General features: G+C 37.5%; 1 protein-coding gene and 1 long non-coding RNA gene across 10 annotated transcripts in view; one reads left to right on the top strand and one right to left on the bottom strand.

Moving 5' to 3' along the window:
* The first annotated feature begins 106 nt into the window (after positions 1-106).
* Positions 107-26231, top strand: LOC135225494 (uncharacterized). Its single transcript, XR_010317005.1, has 3 exons — positions 107-244; positions 17673-17786; positions 25909-26231. It is a non-coding gene; the product is annotated as an uncharacterized LOC135225494 (long non-coding RNA).
* LOC135225426 (protein N-terminal glutamine amidohydrolase-like) overlaps positions 8308-26556 on the bottom strand; it is an 89413-nt gene continuing 71164 nt past the window's right edge. For 8 of the 9 annotated variants that reach the window (XM_064264777.1, XM_064264772.1, XM_064264774.1 and 5 more), the window contains 2 exons: positions 26225-26349; positions 8308-20195 (listed from right to left, as the gene is read on the bottom strand). In XM_064264777.1, the coding sequence (XP_064120847.1) occupies positions 20089-20195; positions 26225-26349 (232 nt within the window). In that variant the 3' untranslated portion in view covers positions 8308-20088. The remainder of the gene's footprint in view (positions 20196-26224; positions 26350-26556) is intronic. The other variant, XR_010316957.1, reaches the window with a different exon arrangement.

Raw genomic sequence — 26556 nt, 5'->3', positions numbered from 1 at the left:
TAAATATTTGGTGCGTAGGGGAAAATCACCTCTGATGTAGGGAAAAACGACCTTATTGGCGTGGCAACATTGCTTTGGAAAATCGCTCAATCTTTTAAACCACGGGTTGTGGAATAGGTGGTATCCTGCTCTTGGTCTTGTTCAGGTGGAATTGTCAAGTTTTAATTGAGTAATGGTAATTGATTGTCTGCAATGTGTTGAAGTAGACCTACGTTGTCCAATATTAGGTATAATAATATACGAGGTAAGCCACATTTTGTTTTTTAGTTATAGGCTACCATTTAGGTGTGGAGTGTAGTCTTGGCTTACAAGCTTAGGGTTACGAATGCAGGCTTGTTGTTTGAAGGCCGCATTGTTGTACTGTATTTTACTTGTTAGGCAGCATGTCGTAGCCCAAAGCATTTTTTTAATGTTACTATTGTTGGTAGACCAAGTATGTATACCATTCATTCTGGTCAGGTTGAATAACTAAAACAAATGACTTGGGTAAGCAGGAATGGTTTACAATTTGTAAATCATGAGAAGCAGTCAGAAAAATACAGATAAAGCACAAAGGTATGTCGAGGACAGTAATAGAGACAATCAAACCTAACTCAAGACATCAAAGCTTCCCTGGAAAAATCTTATTAAAATTTATTTTACTTGGTGGAAGAAGATGTATTAATACAGGTATTGCTTGAAATAACCCTCCGCCATTAATGAGAACCCAAATTTTCACATCACTACCAGGGTAAACAATCACGGACGATCCATCACGCTGGCCAGGTCTTATTCACTCTATATTTAATTGGCGTATTACCCTGTCATTCAGTGCTAGTTCTTACGGTATGTACATTTGTATCAGGATCCACAAAAAACTGTGATTGATAAATAAGCTACGGTGTAATTGGGCATTGTATGTCAGAAGGCTTGACTGAAAGCTTCTGGAAAACTCAATGGATGCATGAATTTTTCTGAGAATTTAAGACATGGGAGCCTTTGAGCAAGTGAATACTAGATTGCAGTAAAAACTGGAGTGAATCTGAAAGCATTTGGCTACTTAAGTATGTGAATTTATGAAGTTTTAAGAAAGCAAAAATGGCATTAACCATAGTAATATTTAATATTTTTAAATAAATAAAACTAACTGGATATTGGTATAGTAGCCGTACCCCGATCGCGGTAGATATTGGTACGGCAGTGAATTGCGCATGGGCGAACCCTTGTTTATCGCCTCAGGCATATCAGTGTCCGTAAGAAAAATGGCGGCAGAACGTCATGAATCGCGGAATGATACATTAGTTTTCGCCAAAAAACAGATGTTTTCAGGCTTCAACGAGCTGAAAGAAGCCATAGACATCTATGAAGACTCTAACTTTCAAAAATTGTATGTACGTAAGTCACGAATGATCGAATCGGCCCTGAAAAGAACTCTGAAGAGGAGAATAATGTATATATATATATATATATATATATATATATATATATATATATTATATATATATATATAGTATATACACTACCATCGTACCTTTGGTGACTTTCTTGGCCCTTTATTCTGCCTGACATAAGCAACTTTCTCGGCCCTTTATTCTGCCTGACATAAGCAGCTGCAAAGGGCCGCCTTTATACACTTTACAATATTCCTTTAATTCACTTCATTGGGTATTGTAGCTGTCAGAGAAGACGATAGAGGTTACCAGCTGATGAAATGGCAAAATTAAAGAAAATTTCAGCACTATTCCATTAAAATTGGGATAATTTTGTTTTTGTATCTCAAAAAAGTGGGACAAAACTCATAATACTAGCAAAAGAAAAAGGTGGGGGGACATTTTGATAACACTAAAAAAAGCGGGACAGATGTTCAAAAAGCGGGACTGTCCTGCCTAAAAGCCGAACTCTGGTCACATAATACAGATAACTGCCATAGCTACAGCAAGTCAAGAGCGCAATACGGCACCACTGACAGAATCTGCCGTACCCCCACCACACTATGTTATTTGTACGGCAGGAAGTCTGAAATTGACGCATGCGCAATTCACTGCCGTACCAATGTCTACCGCAATCGGGATACGGCTGCCGTACCAATATCCTGTGCCTAAATAAAAATGGTACAAGCACTCATGTGTGTTGTATGTGTTGCAAAAGCCTAACGATATCCAAGAAGTTAGGTACCATGAAAACATCAGTAGACTAAAAAACCAGTCTGTTCCTTAGTGATTATTTGTAACTTATTGCTTGGGTAGATCTAGGGTACTTATCCGCAGTGGCCTAGACTATGTCAGTTGCAGTTTTTCTATGCAGTTTTACCTACTGAACAAGAGTTTTAAGTAATATTTATTCGGACGACTGTAATTAACCCCCCAGGGGCCAGTACTAAACACGGCGAAATACATTGGACGCCCCCCCAATCCCTAGTGGATGTCGTATCCGCAATTACGTTCCTTGCAGTCCGTGCGGACTGCTTCTGTAGAAATATATACCATTGCTTGCACTTCACATTTCATAAAGAGAAGTGACAAAATTACCGGTACGACGGGGGTTCCGTTCTTGAGACGTGTCGTAAGCCGAAAATCATCGTAAGCCGGAACATCGTCAAAAATCCTAAGAAAACCTTACTTTTATTGCTTTGGGTGCAATGAAAACTATGTAAACTGCGTTCTTATTGCATTTTTCATAAAAAAAAACTTCAAATGTTGATTATTTTGCATTTTTGGTGTCATATTTCATCTGCTAGATCAGTGTTGTAGGCGCTGTAACCCTGGAAATAATTTCTGATGAATATAATTGAAAAGCGCCTGAACCTCGGAACGTTGTAAGCCGAACCCGTCGTAACCCAGGGACTGCCTGTATTATTATTATTATTTAATTCAGCATTGGTTGAAATTGTCATGTATTAACCATTTTAAGGTTGGTATATCTTTATATTAACCAATTCAAGGTTGATATATATATCATTCAGTAGGCAGATCTCTATTGTGGCAGAAAATTTTTCTCATTTTTCCACACTCACTTCATGTGTACAGCACTCACATTGAACTGAAGCATAAGGCTATGTATGAAATGAAAGTTTGCCAAGTCTTTATGAAATGGATGTTTTATATAAGTAGTTTACTTAGTAATTACATAGCTATGTAGTTTCAAACTCATGCAGCAGCTAAAATTCTAATTTCACGGTAGCACTTAGTGTTCAGTGCAGGTGACCAGTCCCACCCACTATCAGGAATACAAGGAATGACCTAGCAGACAATCCTCATTCTGTTTACCTTGACCGAAGTAAACATTGTTTTGTTATTAAGATCTGATTCAAGTTTTTTTTTTTTTTTTTTTTTTTTTTTTTGTGAATTTGCAGTCAAGTTTAAACATTGTCACACTTTCCTTTACAGAGAACTGGGGAAAGTGTAATGGCCTATTATAATAAGGAGAGAAATTGTGCTTAATGTTTGGTTGCAATGGGCTTTAGGAAGAGTAGACGTTCTCGACAACCAAGAATTGTGCTCCGAGCACCCAGGAGCACTCACCAACTCCCAAGCTCTTAGTTCCCGAGCTACCAGCTCGTCTGGTGCCCAGCCCTCCTAGTGCCAACTACAGCCAGGCACCATGCTCCTAGACAAAGGTCCTTGTCAGACTCCCTAACCTTGGGGGGAGGCATACTGGAAGTCCACTGAAGATCGGTGGGGTTTACCCACACCCCACAGGTAGTCACCCCCTCAGTCGATCTTGTTGTCAGGTCTCTGGTATCGACAGACAGCTACTGGAAAGGCGTTTTACAGATATGTAGTGGAGGAAGTGGCTATCCGGCCCATCGGATCTCTTAAACCCAAGGTCCCTGTCAGACTCCCCTAAACCTGGGAGGAGGCATACTAACAATCCAAAGGAGTCCGAGGGGGTTTGCCCCCTTGGTAGTTGTACTCTCAGTTGAGCCTGTTGTCCAGTCCCAGGTGTTACTGACTGCCATTAGAAAGGTTTCCATAGAATTGTGCATTCAATGTCCTCTGGTGATATGGACTCGTGTGGACAAGAGGCACTAATTGTGCTTTTCTGGTGAATTTTGGCCTTTGAAGAGGCATTTTATAACTGCTGATCTTCCTTTTCCACTCCCCAGTAACAGCTCAAGGAGCAAGAGCATAGTCCACAGCCTTCTTGTAGCCTCAAATCCACTCTTTGCCCAAAGGAAGAGAAGAAGGATGATGAGAAAGGAGGAGGAGAGGCCAGTTACTCATACAGTCACTCTCACTTCCATAACCAAACACCTTAGGCAAGATGCTATCAGTCCTCTTAGAGGAGGCGGGTAAGCTACCCAACTTGTTGAGCAACCACTACAGGTCCCAAGGAAAATGTGTCCAAGGACTTATGGGTAATGTCCCGAAGGTAGAAAGATGTAAATGTGGTCTGTTGAGACCACCCCTCCACTTTCAGTACTGAAGGAACCAACAGATTCTTCCAGAATGTAAGGGTTAGACCAATGCCCCTGACTTCATGAGCTCTTGTGAAAGATACCGGCGTCATCATCACCAGCTGCCAGGTACACCCCGCCCTGATTGCCAGTATTAACGAAAAGTATTTGACACTCGGGCTGGAGACGTAGTCCTCTTCAGGTAGTACTGCAGCACAACGAGGACTAAGTAGCATCTCATCTGGATCATTAACAACAAAGTCCTCCAGAGAGGGGATCATGAAAGACTAACCTGGCATCAAGGACCAACAGGTTCCGAGTTTTCGATATGAAATCGTGGAAGAAGGTGAGCGTAACTGATCCCTATCCCCTCGAGTGTTTAACATTGAAGGAAAGTCCATGAAGTTTGCCTACTCTCTTCAGCGAAGTCAGGGTCAGATCCCTGTCTTGACAACTCTCGTAAAGGCTCTAATAGTGCAAGTCACGTCCCACTCGGGACATTAGGTCCCTTGGAGGGCTAGACCGTTCGAAGCTTCTCATCAGTAGCAAAATCTCTAATGAGGAGATATCTATCTACACCTTTCAGGCGCAAGACTAGGCCAAGCACAGCCTTATAGCCTTTCACTGCTGAAACAGAGAGAGGCTTCTCTGTGAAGGAAGGCGAGGAAGTCTACAACCTGCTGAAGAGTAGCTCCAATTGGAGAGAGACCCTGTCTACGATACTGACCACGGAAGACGGCCCACTTTCCCTTGTATACCGCTGCAGAGATATCCAGCCATATCTGTTGTTGTGTGGCATGAAAATCCTCTTGCTCGCAAAAGATGCCGTATAGTCTCCAGCCAAGATGAATTGAAGTTTTCTGTTGTGCCGGGTGGCAAACAGTTCGATGGCAGGAAGTCCCCACAGGTCAAACAGCCTCTCCGTGATGTCTGAGTGAAGGGACCACTCTGTCCCTATCACTTGATTCTGGCAGCTGAGCTTCCCTGGCACTACATTCCTCCTGCCTGGAATGTATCTGGCTGACAACTCTACCGAGTGAGCAACTGCCCACTCGTGCACCTGCAGTGTCAACTGATGTAGGGGAAGGGATACAAGATTCCTTTGCTTGTTGACATATGCCACTACTGTGGTGTTGTCTCTCATCAACACTGCTGAGTGTCCCATCACTGCATCCTGAAACTTTTGCAGGGCCAGGAGGCCTGCCTTGAGTTCCAGGATATTGATGTGAAGGTATTTGTCATCTCGGTTCCACACTCCCGAAGTTAACAACACTTTCATGTTTACTCCCCACCCCTTGGCCAATGCACCTGAGAATAGGAGCATGTCAGGAGGGAGAGTATGCAGGGATACTCCTATGAAAGAGGTTCTTGTCCATTCACCAGTCTAAATTCTCTCTCACTTTGTCCGAGAGAGGAATGAGAAAGGATTAAGGGTCTCAAGACTGGGACCAATAGTCTTTCACTCTCCACTGAAGAGAACGAAGGTGAAGCTCCCCATGAGGGACCAGCTTCTCTCATGACAGGTGACTGATGACAACTTGCCATTGTTAAGCTGGCTGCTCCCATTGAGACAGAAACAGCTGTGTTGCCTTCCTGAACCTGCTGATATGAGAGTCTGAGGGAAAGATGTGCTGCTACTGTATCTGTCAGCATTCCCAGGTACTTTATCCTCTGCTTGTGGATAAGATTGGGCTTCTTGAGATTTTCTACGACCCCTAAGCTGTAACCGAACTCAAGAAGTCAATCCTCCCTGTCCTGGAGCAACTGCGAGCAGGAGCTTGCTAGGATGAGCCAGTCGTCGAGGCACCTCAAAAGGCTTACACTGTGCGAATGGGCCCAGGGTGACACTCGCATAAACACCTGGGGAGCGGTTGAGAGCCCAAAGCAGGGCACCCTGAGTTGTAGTACTGCTTCCCCAATGGTAAAGTTAAGGTACTTGCAGAAGGACAGTTGGATGGGTATTTGAAAACATGCATCCTTTAGGTCCACTGTAAGCATGAAGTTGTTTTCCTTGATGGAAGCGAGCACCCAGTGCGCCGTTTCTATCACAAACCAAGTCTCACAAACAATTTGGTTCAAGGGAGAAAGGTCTATGACCAGTCTCCAACCCCCCAAAGCTTTCTCTACGAGAAAGATGTGGCTGTAAGAGCCTGGGTACCAATCCAACATGACTTCAGCGAGCCGGGAACGTATGTGAGGAGACAGCTTGGGTTGTTGGCGAGGGGTGGCCTGAGACTTGAAGGAAGGTAGATATCCCTCCCATAGAACATCTACTACCCAGGTCTTGACTCCTTGTCGCTGCCATGTTGCCCAATGGCTCGACAGGCAACCCACTCCCTCCAACATGGTAGCAGCAGGAGAGGAGTGCTGCCCCTACCATCTTCTCTTCTTCTTTCCTTTGTCCCCATTTCCCAAGTGGAAAGAGGCTTCAAAGGCACGCAATTCCACATCTTTCTTGACAAAGGAAGGAGTAGGCTTGGTGTTCCTCAACGCCCTTCGAAGCCTGGGTCTTCTTACGGGCCGAAAAGTCCTAGCCTGACCCGAGGGTCTGGCTGCAGCGGCACACACAGACCCAGAGGTCTTGGCTACTGCTTGGTGGACAAGGCAGCATCTATCAACTCTGTCAATCAGGAAGAGTAATGTAGGTGTGGCAAACTCCAGTTCAAACTCTCAGATTCCTCCCTCCAACCAGTGAGTCTTCCTAATGTAAAGGGTCGATGGTTTGTATATCATGTAGGAACAAATCACAAATTTTTAAAGTAATTTGTATGTATTTTTCATAACTATACAAACCTGAGGTCCTTTTACATAGATTGACGATCCGTAATCAAGAATAAAAATAAAAGAACAAATAGCTATATTTGAACGTACGAACACGATAAGGCTATCGATAAGTATGACGTCACAGACGCCTTCAACGGGGGGGTAGCTAGGTGTGACCTATGGGTCGGCTCCCCGTATTTAGGGTCTTTTGATGAGGAAAAGGCTAATTGGAGGGGTTGCTGTGGTAGTGTTTAACACTCGCCCCAGTTTTATACCGACACCTTTTATATAGGTGAGCGAGTCAGAAGCTTCTGACATGTCCAATTTAGCACTTCTCTGGTATTATAGCAATATTTTACCAGAAATAGTGCTAAAGCAGACATATTTCACGGGAGCGACACGGCTTCCTCGCCCAGAAATAGATTTTTCCTACGTCAAAATCCCTTTTCATTCCCACCTCATGCCACTCCTCAATCTGATAGTGGACCAAAAGGCAAATTGGAATGTTTACATCCAAGCAGTCCTGCCTACCGGACGGTAGTTAACTGCCTAACCACCTTGTTTGAATGTTTAATGGCCATTTCCAGCTTCACAAAGTAATTACGTACTCATATAAAGGACCTCAGGTTTGTATAATTAGGAAAAATACAAATTATTTTTAAAATGTGTGATACATATTTATTGGCCAAGCTCACTTACATATTCTGTGATTTAGGTCTTTCATTTTTCTGAGGCTTCATTGTAGCCATGCAGCTAATACTTGCTGTTTTGGTATTTTTTATGGTAAGTGCAACTTCTGCATTCTTTTATATTTATCATTAGCAGGGTAATGGACTGAATTTTATTTACATCTGGCACATTACTTTCAGGTATCTTGATATTATTTAATTATGTAGCTGTGTATTGATGGTAGGGAGAGGTTAATATGTAACCTATTGTCAACCCTACACCCAGTTGCCATTCCATTCACACATTGTTTTACCTGTCAGTGGTATATACTAAAATAATGTTCAGGACACACTTTGTTTTCTATACAGGTGTCTAAATCCAAACCCTGACTTCACCTGCTATACCTTGCATTTTTGCTTTTCATCCATTTCTTTTGGTCTCTTCCCATTAGCTATCCAGCTTTTTTAGTTCTAGTAATAATTAGGAACAAGAAAAACAACTTTTATCATAAGGAAAAAGGTTTTATATAAGTAACCACAATGATTCTCAAACAATCAAAGATTACATTAAAAGCACTTTGTATATAAAAGCTTGAGTATTAATTTGACCCCTATACCTATAAATAACTTCGCTGTAAACCTTGCACTTATCTTTTGAAGTGCAAAATTTTACCGGGTAAAATTGAATGAGGTAATACTCTAGTCAAATATAAAATGTTTAACTCCCAACAATACTATCTACTGTGATCTTTTCAAAATTAGTTATTCATGGTATAGTGATCGTATGCTTCAACATTTCATTCCATATTGATAACAAGTTGTAAAAATAATTGGGGCTCTGAACTGTCTTCTGAAACCCCAAGTAAAATGTAACCTCAGTAATGCAATTTTAAGAGTCAATGAATAATATGAACTTCCTATCTGAAAAATGGAAAAATGCTGCGGTAATAAGAAAGAGGTATGAAAAAGATTTTAATACTAAAAGTTGCAAAGAGGCAACCAATGGATATGTACAGCTAGAGAGCAAGAAAGGGCTCTTATATAAAAATGCAGTGGCTTAATATGATAGAAGAATTATTGTAATACAGTGAATCTGCTCAACCTTTCACATAAAACTTAACACGTCATAAAAAATTAGACATTAATCTGATTTCTCACAACACTACAATAACAAACTATGAATTGCAAGGGACAAATGTCATTACATTTGTATTCATAAACCTGCAAATAAAGTGATGTATCACATCAAGTAGGCTCTTAATTAGACAGTGAAAGTAGTCCCCTGAAAACTAAAGATTATAAAAGTCATAGCATAATATTTTTTGTCTTTTTTTATTTTTTTTTTAAACCATACAACATTTTCTACATAAAATGTAAGTACATAAATCCCAAAGTTTGACACACAAATTGACACTGTAAGAAAGAGGGTAATGATCTCGATATTTACTGACAGATCATCCAGTAGTTAAGTTTTGCAATATTTTTAAAAATCAGGCAAATTTGTATCAAGGATACACTGAACTTACTGATATAAATTCAATTCTTTTGTATCAAAGACCTAAGATATTTTGATTAACTCTGCAAAACCCTTGTAGTAGAACATTCAAATGTTGACAACAGAATCATACACCAGCTAAAATTCTCTCTCTCTCAAAAAACAAAAATAAAAATGGCCAAAAACATACAGATCAAAATATTTTTATGAAACATTGGATTAGGGGAGGAAGAGAGAGAGACTTGGCAGTAAAATACACACATAACATCATTTATTAAACACACTAAACAAGTTGGAAACTTTACAACAGAATACTTGTATAACAAATATCCAAAGTTGCACTAATAAGAAGAAAGCTGTGGTATGAATACTAATAGTCTGATTTTGCACAGCTAGCATTATGACTCAACCACATGGTATCTCAACCTCTACTGTAGAACACACAACTCTGTGTGATTTCAGTACAAATAATGTCTTTTGAAGAGGAAATTAAAGGTAACCCGATAGTACATTAATGAAATATAAAATTAAGCATCCGCGGGGGGTTGGGGGCAGCAATTCATTTATCTTCATAAAGCAGAACACCATAATGAGAATTTACCAGTCAATAGCGGACTATACGTGATAATGACCTTTTTTGTTTCGAAATAGTCTGAATCATAAAACTGTAAATTTTGTTGATTTAAATAATTCCTGGAATTTCATTGTCAGTGTCCAAAGGTTAAATATATCTGTTTTTAGATAAATGTATTTGAGCTTCAATGTCAGCAGTATACAAGCCTTTAATAATTCTAATCATTACTGGATAGCACTATTACTAATATTTTATGTTCAAATATAGCTGATAAGGCAAAGTATTTTCATAGATGGAAGTTTTGAAGTGCAGTGATACAGTTGCAGATAAGTAGTGGAATTATCCTGTTATTTAAACACAGCACAAGCACTGTAATTCCTTTGCATTGAGGCTGCATGAAGGGTTATCATATTTACTTTGTAATCTTTGGCCTTGGAAGTGACAAGACACATTGAACAATAAATCTACTGAGCGTCTATTCTTAAAATGTTTAGAAGTAAGGTGAAGGCCAAAATTTTCATTTTTGTAATGGTGAATTTAACACAATGCTGCAAGATATACTACTTTACAGGCTTGGTAATGTATATACTACTGACAAGTTCCTTCATATGTATGTACATTATTTATTGTCTGTTGCTAATAATGAATTGATTTTGTCTTGTCTGGTGACTGAACAAATAATTTAGATGTTTGGTAATTATCTCTAATGCCAGATATTATTTAGCCATAAAATCAAATTCAAGCGCATATTTTAATCAACATATCAGAGGCAGTCAGAGCTAAAGTTTGTCAGTTTAGAATCCTAAATAATTTTTCAAGTAACCCAGAATTCCAGGAGCATGATCATTTAAGTCCCATCTTATATGTAGGATGTGCTGCACACTTACTGACACTGTGGTATGCTTTTGTATGATGTAAAAAAAAATAATGGTTTTTGTTGCCATAATTTTGCAAACAATATTATCAAAATCTTATCGAATTTTACTAATAAGAATGTTGTAGGGTGCTAATGCATTAATAATGAAAACAATATCTAAACTGTCACACCATCAAAACTGCTATTTAAAGCCTATTAAGTAACAAAAATGAAATTCTGATTCACAGTGACACACTCCATAAAGGATGCATGCATATAACAACTTGCAATAGAAAATAGGGATGATATACAAAACTTGGCATTATTAACACACTTTTCAACTAGGAGTGATACAACGAATAACAACAGTATTTCTGAAACTCTATAAAGAACTAATGCCAGAAATGCGCAGGGCTGTGTTTCTCCTTTACTTCGACCATCGCGCAAAATCTGGCCCATAAGAACAGCAGTGTTTTCATGTCTACTATTTTTTTTTTTTTACCCTTCTCAAAACCTAAGAAATATTTGATGAAAATGAAACACTCTTTCAATCACTGAACCTAAAGTACTTAATGACACAGTTACCAAGGACATAATTTGACATATCTTTAGTAAAGCAAGGTACAGATGTTCAAAAATTGTGAACATGAAAACACAGCTTTGAGATGGCTAGTGACAAGGATAAAAATACCCTTGTAAGTAGATGTAAAGTGCACTTTGATCACAGGTGAATTTTAACATCAAACTACCAAGGAAACAGAAATTTAGATAATTTTTCAAGCTATGAAAAATCATTGTCTATCAATTCATTGTAAGAACATTTAACATGAAATGGTAAAATGAAAGATATATGCCAATTCATCCAACTTATGACAGTATTGATGGACTGTTACATAATAAATGGAAGAAGAAAACAGCAGATTGCACATTGCGATATCTGCCATAAGGCTAAGATCACTGACCTAAATAAAAACTGGATTAACTGTCTCTAATGTATAATTATAAGGCCACCTTTTGTGGTGCTGCTTGTCTACAGTTTTATCCATAAAAATAATCTGCGCTACTTCTAGACTGAAAGTTGCCATCAAGTTACTGATGCAAATGAGATCCATTTTAATGCAGTTGCTATGAATAAGGTTCATTTGTGTTCAACACTGATGTTATGAAGTGGAACACACAATCATGAAAGAGACAGCCATACCAGTTCGTATGAAGAGCAGTGGCTCAGATTCATAAAAAGGCGGACTTGCTTCCTGAATGAAATTAGTATTCAAGTACTGGTTCTTTGCAGGTTACTAACTTGTAAATAACTACAAATAGCAAAAATTGATACAGTACTTCAGTCACAAAACATGTAACCCATTGAATTCTCAAGCCCCTGGATGAATACCACTATAGCATTACAGACAAATGTAACTTTAGAGAAAATTTATATGTAGCCTTAGTTGTCACCGTACAGTTAAAGAGAAGGAAGATGGAAATTTGGTAGTCAACATGAAACTTTATGGAGAAAAGAGAGAATGTGACAAATTATTAATGATTACAAATCTAATACATAGCTGTTTTTTAACATCAGAAATTAAATTTGAGCTTGTATATTACTAGTAGAACTACTAAACAGTAACATAAGAATAAGAATGTCATAATGTGAAGAAACTCCACCAAGTATTAAAAATGCTCATCCTTAAACTATTTAATGAAGCAGTTGTCAAAATCTTCAGTTATTAATGCGTAAAGGTAAAAATTACTATTTAAGTTTATTTAACTCTACTCATCATGACCTATGATATCTTCTTTTTTTTCATTTGAAGCTAAAAGGAGCTATAACTACAGAAGTATAATAAGAAATGACCTGAAAGTTAAAGCCTGGGGTTTAGTATACAGGAAATTTTTAGGCTGCTGCAGTAGAATTTCATATTAAGTTTATATAATCAATAAACATTCACAGCATCTACACACTACTGCAATGCAATGTGTGTATATAATCAATAAACATTCACAGCATCTACACACTACTGCAATGCAATATGTGCTGTGATGACTATATAATTTCTTTTATTTATGTTTCGTAATGTTCTGATATGGTCCCCAAAATAACCAGGCTAACTGGGTACTTTACTTTGCATCATATACTGTATACTGTTGTACCTATCAATTTAAATAGTAAAAGTGAGATGAAAGTTTCACTTTCACTCTAGAGAACTGATCTTTGATTTGCATCAATGCATTGAAGTGGTTGTGGACCACAGGCTCTGTGATGCGTATGCTGGCCATGCAGTACCATCCTTCCCTAAGTGCTTGGGTTAAAGATCTGTTATTTATACGTATAACCTGATGTGATAATTAGTGAATATCATCAATCAAACTTTATAAAAATGGATGGATTGACATACGGCATAAGAAAAGTGTATTTTGAAACTACTACAACCCCAATAACTTATGTTTTATGAAAACATACTGCAGTTAATTAGTTATGTGAGGGCTTAAGATTAATATTTTAAAAAGTAGTCGATCACCAGGGTTTCCTTAAACTTAAGGGAGTTTGAGAAAATTGATCAATCTGCAATGCAAATTAGTAATGTGGAAGTGCCAGTAAGTTTCATTATGAAAGCATGTCAAGTCTATCATTCAAATTTTAAAAAATCTATAATGAGTAGATACTGTGGATTTGATAACATCTCTGTCGTGACATTGTACTGTAATAGGTATTTTAAGGTCCATAACTGCTAAAATGTATGCATTTGTTTACTAAATACTTTTATCTTGAACAAAATGTTCAAATAAACTTGAATTTTTATCTTATTAAAAGTTTGTAATACATGTAAGAATGATTAACCACAGTACTTAGTGATACAAAAATAAGAACTGAATTTTCTCAGTTTTGACAACCACCAAATAATTCTACAGGACCACTGTTGGTTTTGTCATTTTTTAATGAATGAAATGTTTTAGAATTTACTTTACCACAAGTATCAAAGTATTACCAAGGCATTAACAATGTGCTCTTGTCATTACTATTGATGACCACGTTATACAATTCCTCTTCTAGGATGTCAAAACAGAATAACACAAATGTGAATAACATGAAGGCGATATTTCCACATTCAAATTCCTTTATACTAGTTTACATATTTCTTTTTTTTCATCTTCCAGAACATAAATAAAATAAAACTCTTATAAACCACCTAAGGAAAATCCTAGATACTCTCTTTTATTCTCATAACTCTATGACACTAATTTACGATAAATATATCTCTTCATTTACGTATCTTGTTTGAATGCTTACATATTCATATAAAAAAATCTAAATATTATTCAATAAATTATTGTTCTTAGGTAGCCCAGTACATTTTGTTGCCATGCTTTGTAATCTTCTTTACGGTCATAAGTTATGAAGCTAGTACGTGCTGTGCTTACCAACTGAAATTTATGGTTGTACCAGCATAAACAAGGTGATACAGCTGTTTCTACATTGTCTTCATAAATAATTTGGCCTTAATGACGAAATGCATCGCTAATATGCTGAGTGCAGGTGGTAGTACAGTAATATGACCTGTTTTTCAGCTGTACCATAGAAGATTGGAGCACTTGAGTACAGAAAGAGGAGGAAGACCGTGAACACAAAAATAACAGACTTGGCACTTGTTGACATTTCTTTCTGCTGATGCCACATTAACCGAAGTTATTTAAGGATAATCCTTAGTTTACCAGATTATTTATTTATTTATTTTTTGCAAAGAATTGGTAGAATAGGACAGAATTAAGAGCAATTGGTACGTAATAACAAGTCTACATAGTATGCTCTATAAATTTCTGTAAACAGTGTATGCTGTAAAATGCTCAAAACTACTCAAGTAGTTAGAATACAAGTAGGTATTTGACTAAGAATAGTAAATGTAGTGTATCACATCAGCAGTTTTGACTGGTACTGTAGTAATATTAATTATGCAGAGGGAATAGCAATATAGCCAGCAAAAATGTAAGTAAATTTTTAGTGATAGAAAGTGCAGTAGTGCCAAATTTTAAGTTAATCTAATTTATGAAAATAGGTAGAGATGAAGATAAGGAAGGTTACCGAAGAATAATTGTTAGTGTGGGTGAAACATAAATGCCTTAAGTGTATGTACTGAAGAGAACATTCAAAACAAGAACATGAATTTGCAATAGGTGTTTTCAACAGATTGAACTGCTTAATGGAAAGTCTGGGTAAGAAATTCTTAAGTGCTCGTTTAGTGTCTAATCCAGAATAACATTTTTATGTCCTCTGCTGTTATGGCACCAATATTTATCATTATTTCACAGATAGTGGTACATATTAGTCATTTATTAATGCACTAACCTGACCACTGAGCTGCAAACAGAGCTGACTTCATGTTTAGATAATTTTTGTATATTACAGGCTGCAGAATTCTGTTTAGAATCACTACCTCATCTGCAAGGTTTTGTAATTTTAGAAACAAATCTTGTAGAGTTGTTGTAACTAAGGAATAGAGACTGTAGCTGATAATACTTAAAAAAAAAATTATTTTCATAGTATAATGAATTGGTGTTGCTAGGTACAGTTAACTGTTCAAATTGTATCAGTACATAAAACTTGTAATGCTTCAAGGGGTTGCTGTCACCTTTAGATTGCTGTTGCCCAAAAGGTAAAAGTTAACCTAACTTTTAACTCTCATTTAGTTTTCAATTCTTACGACACCACTGGTCTCATAGGGGCAACTTTTAGCTTAGGCTTTATTAGGGTACATCTTGTACAAGAAACAGAAGTGAGCCAGTTTCTACTCTGAAAGTAGAGTCAGTTACTTTTATTAATTTTTTTTATTTACAGTGTTAAACTTGTATTACAGATTATTTCCACTGATGGTATAATGTAAGTTTGCTTATAAAAATGATAAGATTCTTTATATGAGAAATTGATACATACTATATTTGGTTTTTAAAGCAATGATTGATTTCATAATTCATGTTAACCAACTCACTGCAGAAATGACAGCTGTCATCCATTGTACATTCTTGTATCATCAACCCTGTTTATTGTCATTGTTTATCATAGGATGTTTTCCAGATAAAAACTAAATTTTGATATCTTCCTTCACACTTTGAGGAACGTATTTCTCAAAAGTTTATTGGGCTTGTAAAATTTTTTTAACAAAATTCAGGAGTGGGCCCTGATTTCCAGATAAAAAATCTCTACCTTAATTACAGGTTTAAATTTTATATTGCTACAAGAAGGAATTTACCAGTGCCTTTAAGTAACTGTCCAACCATAAACATTAAAAGTAGTGTCTAAATTGGCAGACTCTCAGCAATTTATAAAAACTGAGCGGCCCAAAAATACTTGTGTAACAATTATATTAAACTATTAGACATTTCACAACTTTACGAACCTGAAATAAAATGTTTATTTGTCTAAAACTCATTCAAGCACTTTCTTTAAGGACTAGATTTTGTCATATACATCTGAATACTCTTGATATTTTCTTGTCACTCATACGCTAATTTACTGTAAAATCATCCTGTCACTCATAAGTTATTTTATGTATGGGGCAGGGAGTGTAAGGCATTCTGCAATATCCATTCCCCAAGTGCAGTGAGTTTCCTCTCTCTCATCCAGGGTTTTGTAAAATTCATTGGAAAGACTTCCAGTATTCCTCTACCAGTGGACCTTTGGCAGATTCATTGCCATTAATAGTCATAATAGTCTTCTCTGGCTTTGTGGATTTTCTCTACTTGCATGGGAACATTTATAACTGGTTAAACACTTCTAGATGATAACTTTTCTAATTTTGGGGTATCCATAGACAACATTATCTTCACTTTGAAGATCATCCAGTAGTTACTCAAAGTACCCAGCATTCTGCCACTATTCACCAGAGAACTAATAAGTTTATTCGACTTTGGCTTGTGTGCTGTAAGTGTAAGGTGCAGTCTTAGATTTAATTAGTAATAGAGATACTTTCAGGCTATGTATTTAGCTGATGCTCTTCTGGATGAGGGGGTTACTTATACTCTTAATTAACTGAAGAATAACTGGAACTCAAAATTTAAGACTTCATATTCAACTTTCACCTTTTCGAAAAATTTTTCATGTTTTCCTCAAAATATTTGGTTTATAATACTTTACATTGTCACACTCTGACCCTTCATCTTCTCTCTCACTATCATTATGAGAAGTGGTGGTGATGTCATCAGTACAAACCACATATATGCTGACCACACAAGAAGGTTCATTATACTGCATCTCAAAAATGTACCAAAACTCAGATACGTACTCTACTTTATTGAACAGTAATATTAAAGGCTGAAGGCATTCATAATTCCCATATCCATGTCTGTGTTTAATGGAATTTTCAGGGTAAAGGGGGCTTAATGGTAAGAACCAGAGGTGTAATGCATTACTTTTAATTTGCCTTGGTATTCCATATGCACATTTTTACAAGAGGTTTAATCTGTACCATATTTGATCTGTAACTTGAGTTTATCTTTTCTGTAGAACAGTTGATGTTTGTAAAGAATTGTAAATATATAACAAATTTGAAAGTACTTGGAAATTTACGTATCTAAAGGTTCAGGCAGTCAATATTCCACTATACCATACAGTTACTGTGATGCAAATGTCTGCAATAACAGCCAGTAATCCTGTCTTGAAACATTTACGAATTGTACCTTAGGCCCTGGTAGCAGATTTTAACTAGAGGAACAATTACATTCTCAAAGATGGTAAGCATACATTACTTGTATGCAAGAAATCTGTTAGTCCATTATCAGTATCCAGAATCTGAACAGCACTGTAGTATGATTATTAGATAATAAAATTATTTGTTTGCTAACTACACTTCAGAAATGTATCTGGTTTTCTTTATTTCATAAGATAGCTAATGGAATTACATTGTGTTCTACAAGATACTAAATGTATTTTGTAACTATTTTTTTGGTTACAGGTACTGTTTTTAGTATGGTCTCCATGTCAGCCCTCCAAAATAAAGAATGTGGACTCAGTGGTCTGATTAAATTTAGCATGATCTGCTTATATTTGGCTAATTCAGTCTTACATGGTAAGGAATTCCATTTTGTGTATAACTTAGTTGTTCTTAAAATATAGATAAACTTGAGTTTTCATTTTCTTTATATTACAGCATGCCATGCTTGTTAAATTAGAGAGGCTATTACAGCGCTTTTAAGGAAAATTTTCCTATTTATATTTGCAATTTTGTCTTATATTTATGGTTGCCAAAGTTGACGTCATTTGCCCTTTCCCTTGCATATTACCCAGGTATGTCAACACGAAAGATTGCAATAGAGCATTTGCTGTTCCAGTTTTTTACCTCCATAGTGATTGGGAATATATAATAGAGTAATTTCAAAATTCAAAACTTTCAACAATTTTAGTTCAAGATGGGACACAAGAGAAAATGAGCAGCAAAGCAATTTTTTTAAGCCCCTCTCAGCTGTAATTTTTTTTTACAGATGACCCTAGTCTGAACCAACACTAATTACTATTTTACATTATTCTTTAAAAGATATTTGCTCTGGTGCCAATACTTTCTCTGCATCTTCCAACAAAAAAATTTGACATATTTATGAATAAAAAATATACATACATATTGGAAAATTCATGTCAGTGATCAGTTAAATAGAATGATTCTAAACAATTCTTTAGCCGTGGGTACCTTTGTACCTCATAAATATCATGCCATTCCTAACTTAAAAATATGATTATAAATGTTGTTTTATCTTGTTGCCATACAATGTCAATAATGTGCAAACTAATTCTCCCAGATATTTGTTAGGTTACTGTACAAACATCACCAGCAATGAATGCAGAGAAAATATTTACTGAAGGTGACCATATCACGATCAATTACCTAATAGTTTCTTGTTGGTCCTTATGACAACACAAAGAAAACAAAAAAAGGATGCCACAGCAATGCTGAAATAAACTGGTTTGAGCCACCATTCTAGCTAGAAATTGAAGCCAAAACTAACTTGTGTCACAAGACAGTACCCAATTAAGTGTAAGTGGACATACTGAAAATGTAGTGTTCCAGAAACATAGCCACAAGTAAAATACAACAAGTTAAAATTAATAAAATATTTCGTTGCTTATTTCATGTTCATTGTATAAAGCTTTTATGTTATTCAGCCTTTTATTTAAAATTGAGAGCAAACAAAACTATAACTTATTGTTGTTACTAAATTCTTTACGCAGGTTAATTTACAGCATGAGGACAATAACAACTTGTTTGGTTCATATAATGTACCAGGTACATTTAAAGTAGAACAGTACATGTAATTTCCTGATCAACAATGACATCAAGAAGAAAACCATAGTAAAGTCCTGTCAATTTTTGTGCTACAAGGATTAAGGAAAATAAATCTGAATACACTTGACAAACTTAAGAATGTTTGTAGGTACACAATCTTACCAAAGAGCTATTGCAAATCATGCTTTTGGCATGAAACTGATGAAAATTACAATATTGTCCTGGTAAAAATAAGAAAAAGATTTGAAATTTTTAAAAGCAGGCACAGTAACACCAAAGTACCATGAAAACATAAAAACTTATCTTACAGCTGTATTTTGTAGGAAGCAATGCAAAAAAAAAAAAAAAAAAAAATTTAAGAACAGATTCCCAAGTGCATGCTCCTAAATTTTCATATTACATAAGATTTACCCTTCAGTGAATCTCTTTGTCAACCAGATATCATCATCATAAACAGTAATATTAGAATCTGAAACCTTGCACATCATGTCAGCATTTTTAGCCTCATTAACATTAATCTATAAATACTTTTCCCACTCTGAAAACCTATAACCACGCTGTTAAATAAATGTTTGTGAATATATGGCATAGTGTTATGTGAATGAAGTTTATCACAACAGATATATATTATATATATATATATAAAAAATACTGAAGTATATTGTTTATCACAAAGACAGTAATCATCCATCCAGAACTGGCTTCCTCATTAAAAAACTGATAACCAGTTTCATTTTCATGAAGGAAGCATTTTCACATATATCAAAATTTGCAAAACATGAACTATCATTCAGAGCAAAGGCCTCCACAACCTAATGAGTAAAATAAATCAGAAATGCATTTCAACCCTTGCATGAATATTGAAAATGAATAATACATGAGTCTATAAGTCTTCTAAATCTCATATAAATGGAGGTATGTATATATACTCACACTATACTTTCTAAAGATTTTCACGATAAGAATTTAGCAAAATGATGTGATAGTATATAATGGAATAGATGTCAATAAATGCCAAAATAATCTGCTGATTTTTAACTGAAAACTTATATGAAAGGTGTTTGCCATAGTGGCATTTCATTAAAACTACACACTACAGATTTTTGTAAAACCTGCGCACAAAGTCTTCGAGATTGTATACTGTCCCAAAGCCTCTTTTGGGGTCCATGCTGATGAAGTCATCTAAGTTGTGCACAGCCTCTGTTCAAGAAAATAGACAAATTAATTCCTCCTTTCTGTAATATTAGACACAAGAGGAATGATGATGGTAGCAATAGAGAAAATGTGCATAATGGCTCAAAATTGTAAAGAAACCTACTTTAAATGTTAGTTGTATCATCAGTTGTAACATCAACTGCTCTGAAATAACATTAGTCTGGCTCTGGAAGAAAAAGGTGCAATAGATACATCTGGAAAATTATTCTTTTGGTAGATATGAATATGAAGAATGTGAATTGTTGACCATAACCCCAAGAGTAGATTTCAAAGCCCCATTACAATTTTTTTTACTTTATCATGCTATGTTGTCTAGAGCTCTGCAGTCACAAGATCATATGGTAACTTTTTTGCGTGACTGAGCCTTTACCACTTATGGCCACAGACTAGTGTTAACTTTACCTACTGTTTACACCCCAGTGTATTTTACTAAGTTTTCATATCGTTTATCTTGAGGATAAGTTACACTGTGGTTTTCATCTTATCTTGGGTCTTACATATTCCATTTTGGTAGGTCAACGACATGCTTTCCTATTCTTGTTTCAGCCTTATAGCAGCACAGAGTCTGATTCTGCATTAGGGTTCATAGTTTCATTCCCTTTGAGTGTTAGCTGCACATCACTCTCCATCCAGCCTTCAGCATCCACCCTTTTTTCTTGCCTTTTGGTTGCACATGCTTGGTATTTTTATATCAATTGAGAAGGTGACAGCTTTAAATCCTTTATCCACACAAGGTATTTCCTCACTTTTTCTTGTATGTTGTTGCCCTGTCAGTTGGGCTACAGTTAAATGTCTAGACATGCACAACTAAATTTTCAAGTTGGGATACCACATTAGATGAATTTTTAAGAGAATGCCTCAATAATAAAGGTAAACTAAACCTCAAGCTCCCCTCAACTTTCTAAAGAGCGTCTATCCTGACACCATAAGATCTGTAGTATGCATCTTTCAATGTATTTAGTGCATTTTCTGTCCTTTGAATAAATTCCTTTGATTAGCTTGTGAGTAACAAGTCTTAGTTTCTATTATAAAGCTGCAAAATTTCCATGGTATTAAACTCTTTTCTCTGATGGTACTTGGACGATAAGAGGATTCTTCCCTGAGGGGCCCTTAAGAATACATATGTACCAGAACAAATCATAACTGATTCTATCAAACAGAACCTCTCCTTGGCACTAATGCATATCAACACAACGTTTGGTCAAACTTGTCATATTCAAGTCTATCCTCTAACCTCTTTTTGGTAAAGAAACATCATTCAACCAAGGAACCCCATAGGGGGTCAGTGCTACTAATGCACCTCATGCGGTGCACTGGAGGCATTACTTAAGGTTCTTTGCAGTGTCCCCTCAACCCCTAGCTGCAACCATAACATTCCTTTTACTGTATACGTACCTCCGTTTATATTCACACACTTCCATCTTGCTATCTGCCCTCTACCAAGGTTGTTTCACGTGCAACTGCGAGGTTTTCCTCCTGTTTCACCTATCATACCTTTCTGGTATCAATTTCCCTTTGATCATACGCGAACAAACCTTCGGTCTTAACAGGATAATTTTTAGCGCCTACCTGGATCCGGTTAAATCGCAGATGAAACCAAGGAATCTTGTGAGATCTGGCAACACGTGCGTATATCAGGTAAAGAGTGGTCAAGAACCACTCATCTACGCCACTGTGTCAGTCTTTTCTTAACTGCCTGGGAGAGAGTTGTGGTTGACCTCTCTCTGCCTTTACCCAGTTCATTGCCCGTTTCGATTGTGTTTGTGTGTGTGCGTGTGTGTGTGTGCTGTTATGGCTTCTGCTCCTTCTCGGCCTTGTCAACGTGTGTGCCCCGGAACTCTAGGTTTTCCGTGTTCTCTATTTTGGCTTCGGGTGCGACCGACCCTCACGTCACTTGTAGTAGGTGTCGCTCTAATGTTTGTACAATAACGAATCCTTGCACGGAATGCCGTGAATGGCCTAAAGAGCAGTGGAAGTTATTTTATAGCATGAGGGAGCATCGTAGGGTTTCTACTCTTCCTTCATGGGAGGGTTTTTCTTCTCTTCCCGATGCTTTGTCTCCTGCTGCAATCCCACCCCATAGTAGTGTTGTGCCTTTGTCCCCTTCCTTTTCTTCCATCAATTCGTCATTGGAAGTACTGGGAGGCCTCTGGCTGATTTATGTAATTTCGTCCCTTCTTCTTCAGGAGTTAATGTGATTCCTAAGACTTTTTCACCATTGTCTTTTATTGCAGAGTCGGAGGCGTCCAAGATGGCGGCGCTCTTGGGGGACGCTTGGGCTACGGGGTTTACCATCCTTGGAAGGTTTGCTGATGCACTTCATGGATGCTCACTATCCCCCTCCTCCTGGCCCCATCTTCGTGGGTAGCCAAGGTCAGCCATTTTGTATTTCTCCGCCAGTGACAGTTGCCGCTTCTTTGAGTCAGAGGGAAGCCGTGGCGTCAGCCCAGCTAGTGACGTCACAGGGTCAGTCATTTTGTATCCCTCCGCCAGTGGCATCTGCTTCCCGTTCGGATCGAGGGGAAGCCATGACATCATCACCACTTTTGATGTCACTTCCGTCAATGACGTCACTCCCAGTCATCTCCACTGAGCCACCTCGCTCGTCTGTGTCGTCATCGTTTGCTGCCGTGACATCATCTCTGCCATCCAGTTCACTGCATCTCCCTTCCATGTCGTCGGACCCTTCTCTTGCTGATCTGTCTGAGGCTTTATGCCAGGCAGTTCTTAAGAGATTGGACTCTGTTTTAGAAGATAAGTTGGCTGCCATGTCGGCTGGGAGGACTGGAAGCAAGCGTGTTGCATTGCCCCCACCTCCTGTGAAGAGATTGTGTATGGAGCCAGTGCTGTCTTCCTTTCCTTCTCCCCATCTTTGCCGCATCAGCATATCAAGCGTTGGAAGGCTAAGGACTTTGCCCTTTCTTTGCCTGCGAGTGAGGAGCAACATGCCCATGTTCCTGAGAGTGTTAGTGTATCTTCCCATGCGATCTGCAGTGGTTCCTTCATCCTCTGCATCAAGTTGCGAGTGTTTTGCAACCTCTCCTGTTCGTGCACATGTTGCAGGTGCTCCCACTTCTCCTTCTCAGGGCCTTTTCATCACTGTAAGGATCTCAAGGCGCCTGTCAAGAGGTCGAAGGTCATGAGGGCGGAGTTGGTGCAGCAGAAGTGTTTGCCTGCCCCTCTCCCTGGTACTTCCAGGAGTTCGCCTCCAAGGGATTCTCATTTCGATCTCAAGTGTTCGGGATTCCTCACCGACACACGTTCGTACGTCTGCCACGCCCGTGCCCATTCGCGGCCATGTTAAAGAGTCATCTGTTAGGAGAGTGCTTAGTGATGTCCCTGGTGTTGTGGTTGGTTTTTGCGGGAGTCGGTGCTTGGTTCCAGCCCAGACAGGTTAGTTGGTGTTTCAGGCTGTTTGGCTGCTGGTTCTTCCGTTAATTTAAACAAAGAAGGCGCTTTAGATGAGCCTGCACACCCTTCTCGTTGTCGGTCTCCGTTGCTGGAGCAGGAGGAGGGAGACAACGCAAGAGTTTTAGTCTTCCTTTTCAGAAGTTGTCGATCTCATTCGTGGATTCAACAATTTGGAGAGTAGGACTCAGGCTTGGTCGCCTTACACTCCTTCCTGCTTGGAAGCCTTGCTGGGAGCTATGCAGGATCCCAAGTCATCGTTTGAGTAGGTAGTCATACTGATAGTGTGGTCACTTGGTATACAAATATCCAACCCTCTATTTGGTAGCGTATGCTTTGCTCCTTGGCAAGGAGTTGGGAGTGGTAACAAACCCTGGTGTGTTGGTTTGTTATTGGACAGTCAAAGTTTGTCTTTGGTTCCTTATACAATGATTCTCCCATATATCATTGTACGTCTCTCAGTCAGTGTCTGGGTGGTTAGATATCAATTTATCTAGCTTCTCACGGGCTTCAGTCCCTCTCCAGAAGTTATTTCTTCTGGAGCTGGACTGGTGGGTAGGCCCCCAGCCAGTTTAGGATGTCTTGTACCTCCCTCCAAGTATGAGTCTATCCTATTGTTAAGACCGAAGGTTTGTTCGCGTATGAACAAATGACAAATTTTCTAAGACAATTTGTATTTTTCATAGCTACAAATCTTTTGTATTTTTCATAGCTACAAACCTGAGGTCTTAACATTGTACTGCCCACCTCTAGCCACCCCACTGTTTGCTACGACATCCTGAGTTGGGAAAGACTGATGCGGTGGTGTAGATGCGTGGTCCCTGGCCACTCTTCACCGGATATATGCACGCATTGCCACGTCTCACAAGATTCCTTGCTTTCATCTGCAATTTAACCCGATCCAGCTAGATGCTAGAATTATCCTATTGTTAAGAACTCAGGTTTGTAGCCATGAAAAATACAAATTGTCTCAGAAAATTTGTCATTTCAAGACTGAATGACCTCATGGGCACCAGTGCTTGGCCTTTGGCGCAAATTATATACTACTCCATGCCATTCAACCAAAGAAGGAAAATTAAATTGGACCATCTTTTTACACTTATTTCCGAAGATTTTTGGAGATAATGTTTTTTCCCTTGTACAGAATTGAGAAAAACTTCCAAGGCCCTCTTTCATCAAACCCTTCTTTAGAATTGCCTGCTGGCCAGACTTCCAAGGCCCTTTTTTATCAAACCCCCTCTTTAGAATTGCATCCTGGCCATCTCTTTGACGAGTGGGAGTACTATTCCCAAGGAACTGCAATGTCACTCTCACGTACCAGAAGCCTTTCATTCCCTTTACTGTGAAATTAGGATTCAGTGTTCCTTGCAATGTTATTGATGCTGATGCTCATAAGTTTAAGAGATGTTATAGTAATGTTCTTTGAAAGACATACAACTAATTTTTCCATGTACATTAGTTATAATTTTGCACCTGCACATTATGAAATGTTGCTTAATTTGCCATAGTGTTGTAAATATGTACAGGCCTCCTAGTGGTCTTACTTTTTCACACCCCTCCTACTTAGTCCTGTTTTTCCTAACCCCACTTTTTTTTTGAAAGGCTTAAAAAATCAAAGTTTATATTAATTGAATAGATATAAGAATACAGAAGCGTGCTCTAAACAAGAAGGTAAAACTTGAGTGATAGTGCATATCAGTGACTGACAAATTATTGTAGATATTTAGTTCGAACAAATTATTGTAGATATTTAGTTCGAGAGTTATGTATTGTGAAACTCATTATATGCAAGCTCTATTTTTGTAACTATTGATATTTAATCTATTAGATTATACCTTTTGTTTTCATATTAATTAAGTATTATTGAATGATAGTCAAAGGCTTATTTCACTGAAAATCTGAAGTGGATAATGTTACATAATTGAATCAAACAAATTAATAAAAAGACAGGTGAAACCAAATGCAAGGGCCTAGTAACTTTTTTTCATAATCAGTTGTACATCAAACAAGCCAGAAAAAATGCCTTCTGTTACAAGGTTGGTCAGAGATGGGCCTTGGTGGGGTTTCCCCCTTTCAAATAACAAAAAAAAAAAAAAAATTAATATATGTAATGGAGCAAGTAACACCTGCTAACTTGTATGACCGATTATTCCTTAATAATGAATTTTAAACATTACCTCTTGTATGCATTTAAATGCTTAAATGTTGCATTTAAAATATTACTAATATCACATTAGTATATCTATGTGGCCCTACTTCCTTCAAGTTATAACTCCTACATTTTTTTCAGGGCTGCTACGAGGCCTGCAAATACCAACTCTGCCAGTGTCAATTTTCTCAGTAATTAAGTTTATTTCCAGTCAAAACTTTCAAATAACACTGATATACCTAGTTTGAAAAGATTCTTGAATTATCCCTTTGCTATGAAAATGAGCTGTTTTCCATTACCCTAATTTTAATTTTGCCGTACGTGACTTTAGATCAACTTTTCTTTCTGTTCTACAAATTTGTGGATCATTGTTTTGTAATAAATGATTTGAGTCGAAAGTTCCTGATAATAAAACTACATAACTCCCTTATGATCTTGCAAGATATCTGAACCTCACCTGATGTAGAAATGGGAGGATTTGAAGGTGGTGGATGTTTCCAAGTTCCATCCTCATCTTTCATGTGTCGTCTATCACTAGCAAATTTTTGAAGGTAAACTGATGCAGGAATTACACGGAAATGCCTGAAAAATGTATTATAATTAATGAAATACATGATGAATATTACCATGGTCCTAAGCACTTTTTTTTAAAACAAGAACAACTTTTAACTATTGTAAAGACTAAAAATGTCTGAAATCAACATGCCAACATATTAAAGCGAGCAAACAACAGTAGTAATTCTAAGTCTCCTTTCAAGATTCCTTGTAAAGGTCTTACAGTCATCACCT

The sequence above is a fragment of the Macrobrachium nipponense genome, chromosome 20 (assembly GCF_015104395.2).
Source record: "Macrobrachium nipponense isolate FS-2020 chromosome 20, ASM1510439v2, whole genome shotgun sequence".
NCBI lineage: Eukaryota > Metazoa > Arthropoda > Malacostraca > Decapoda > Palaemonidae > Macrobrachium > Macrobrachium nipponense.
Note: the sequence above shows the minus strand (reverse complement) of the source record. Positions and strands in the feature narration are given on the sequence as shown.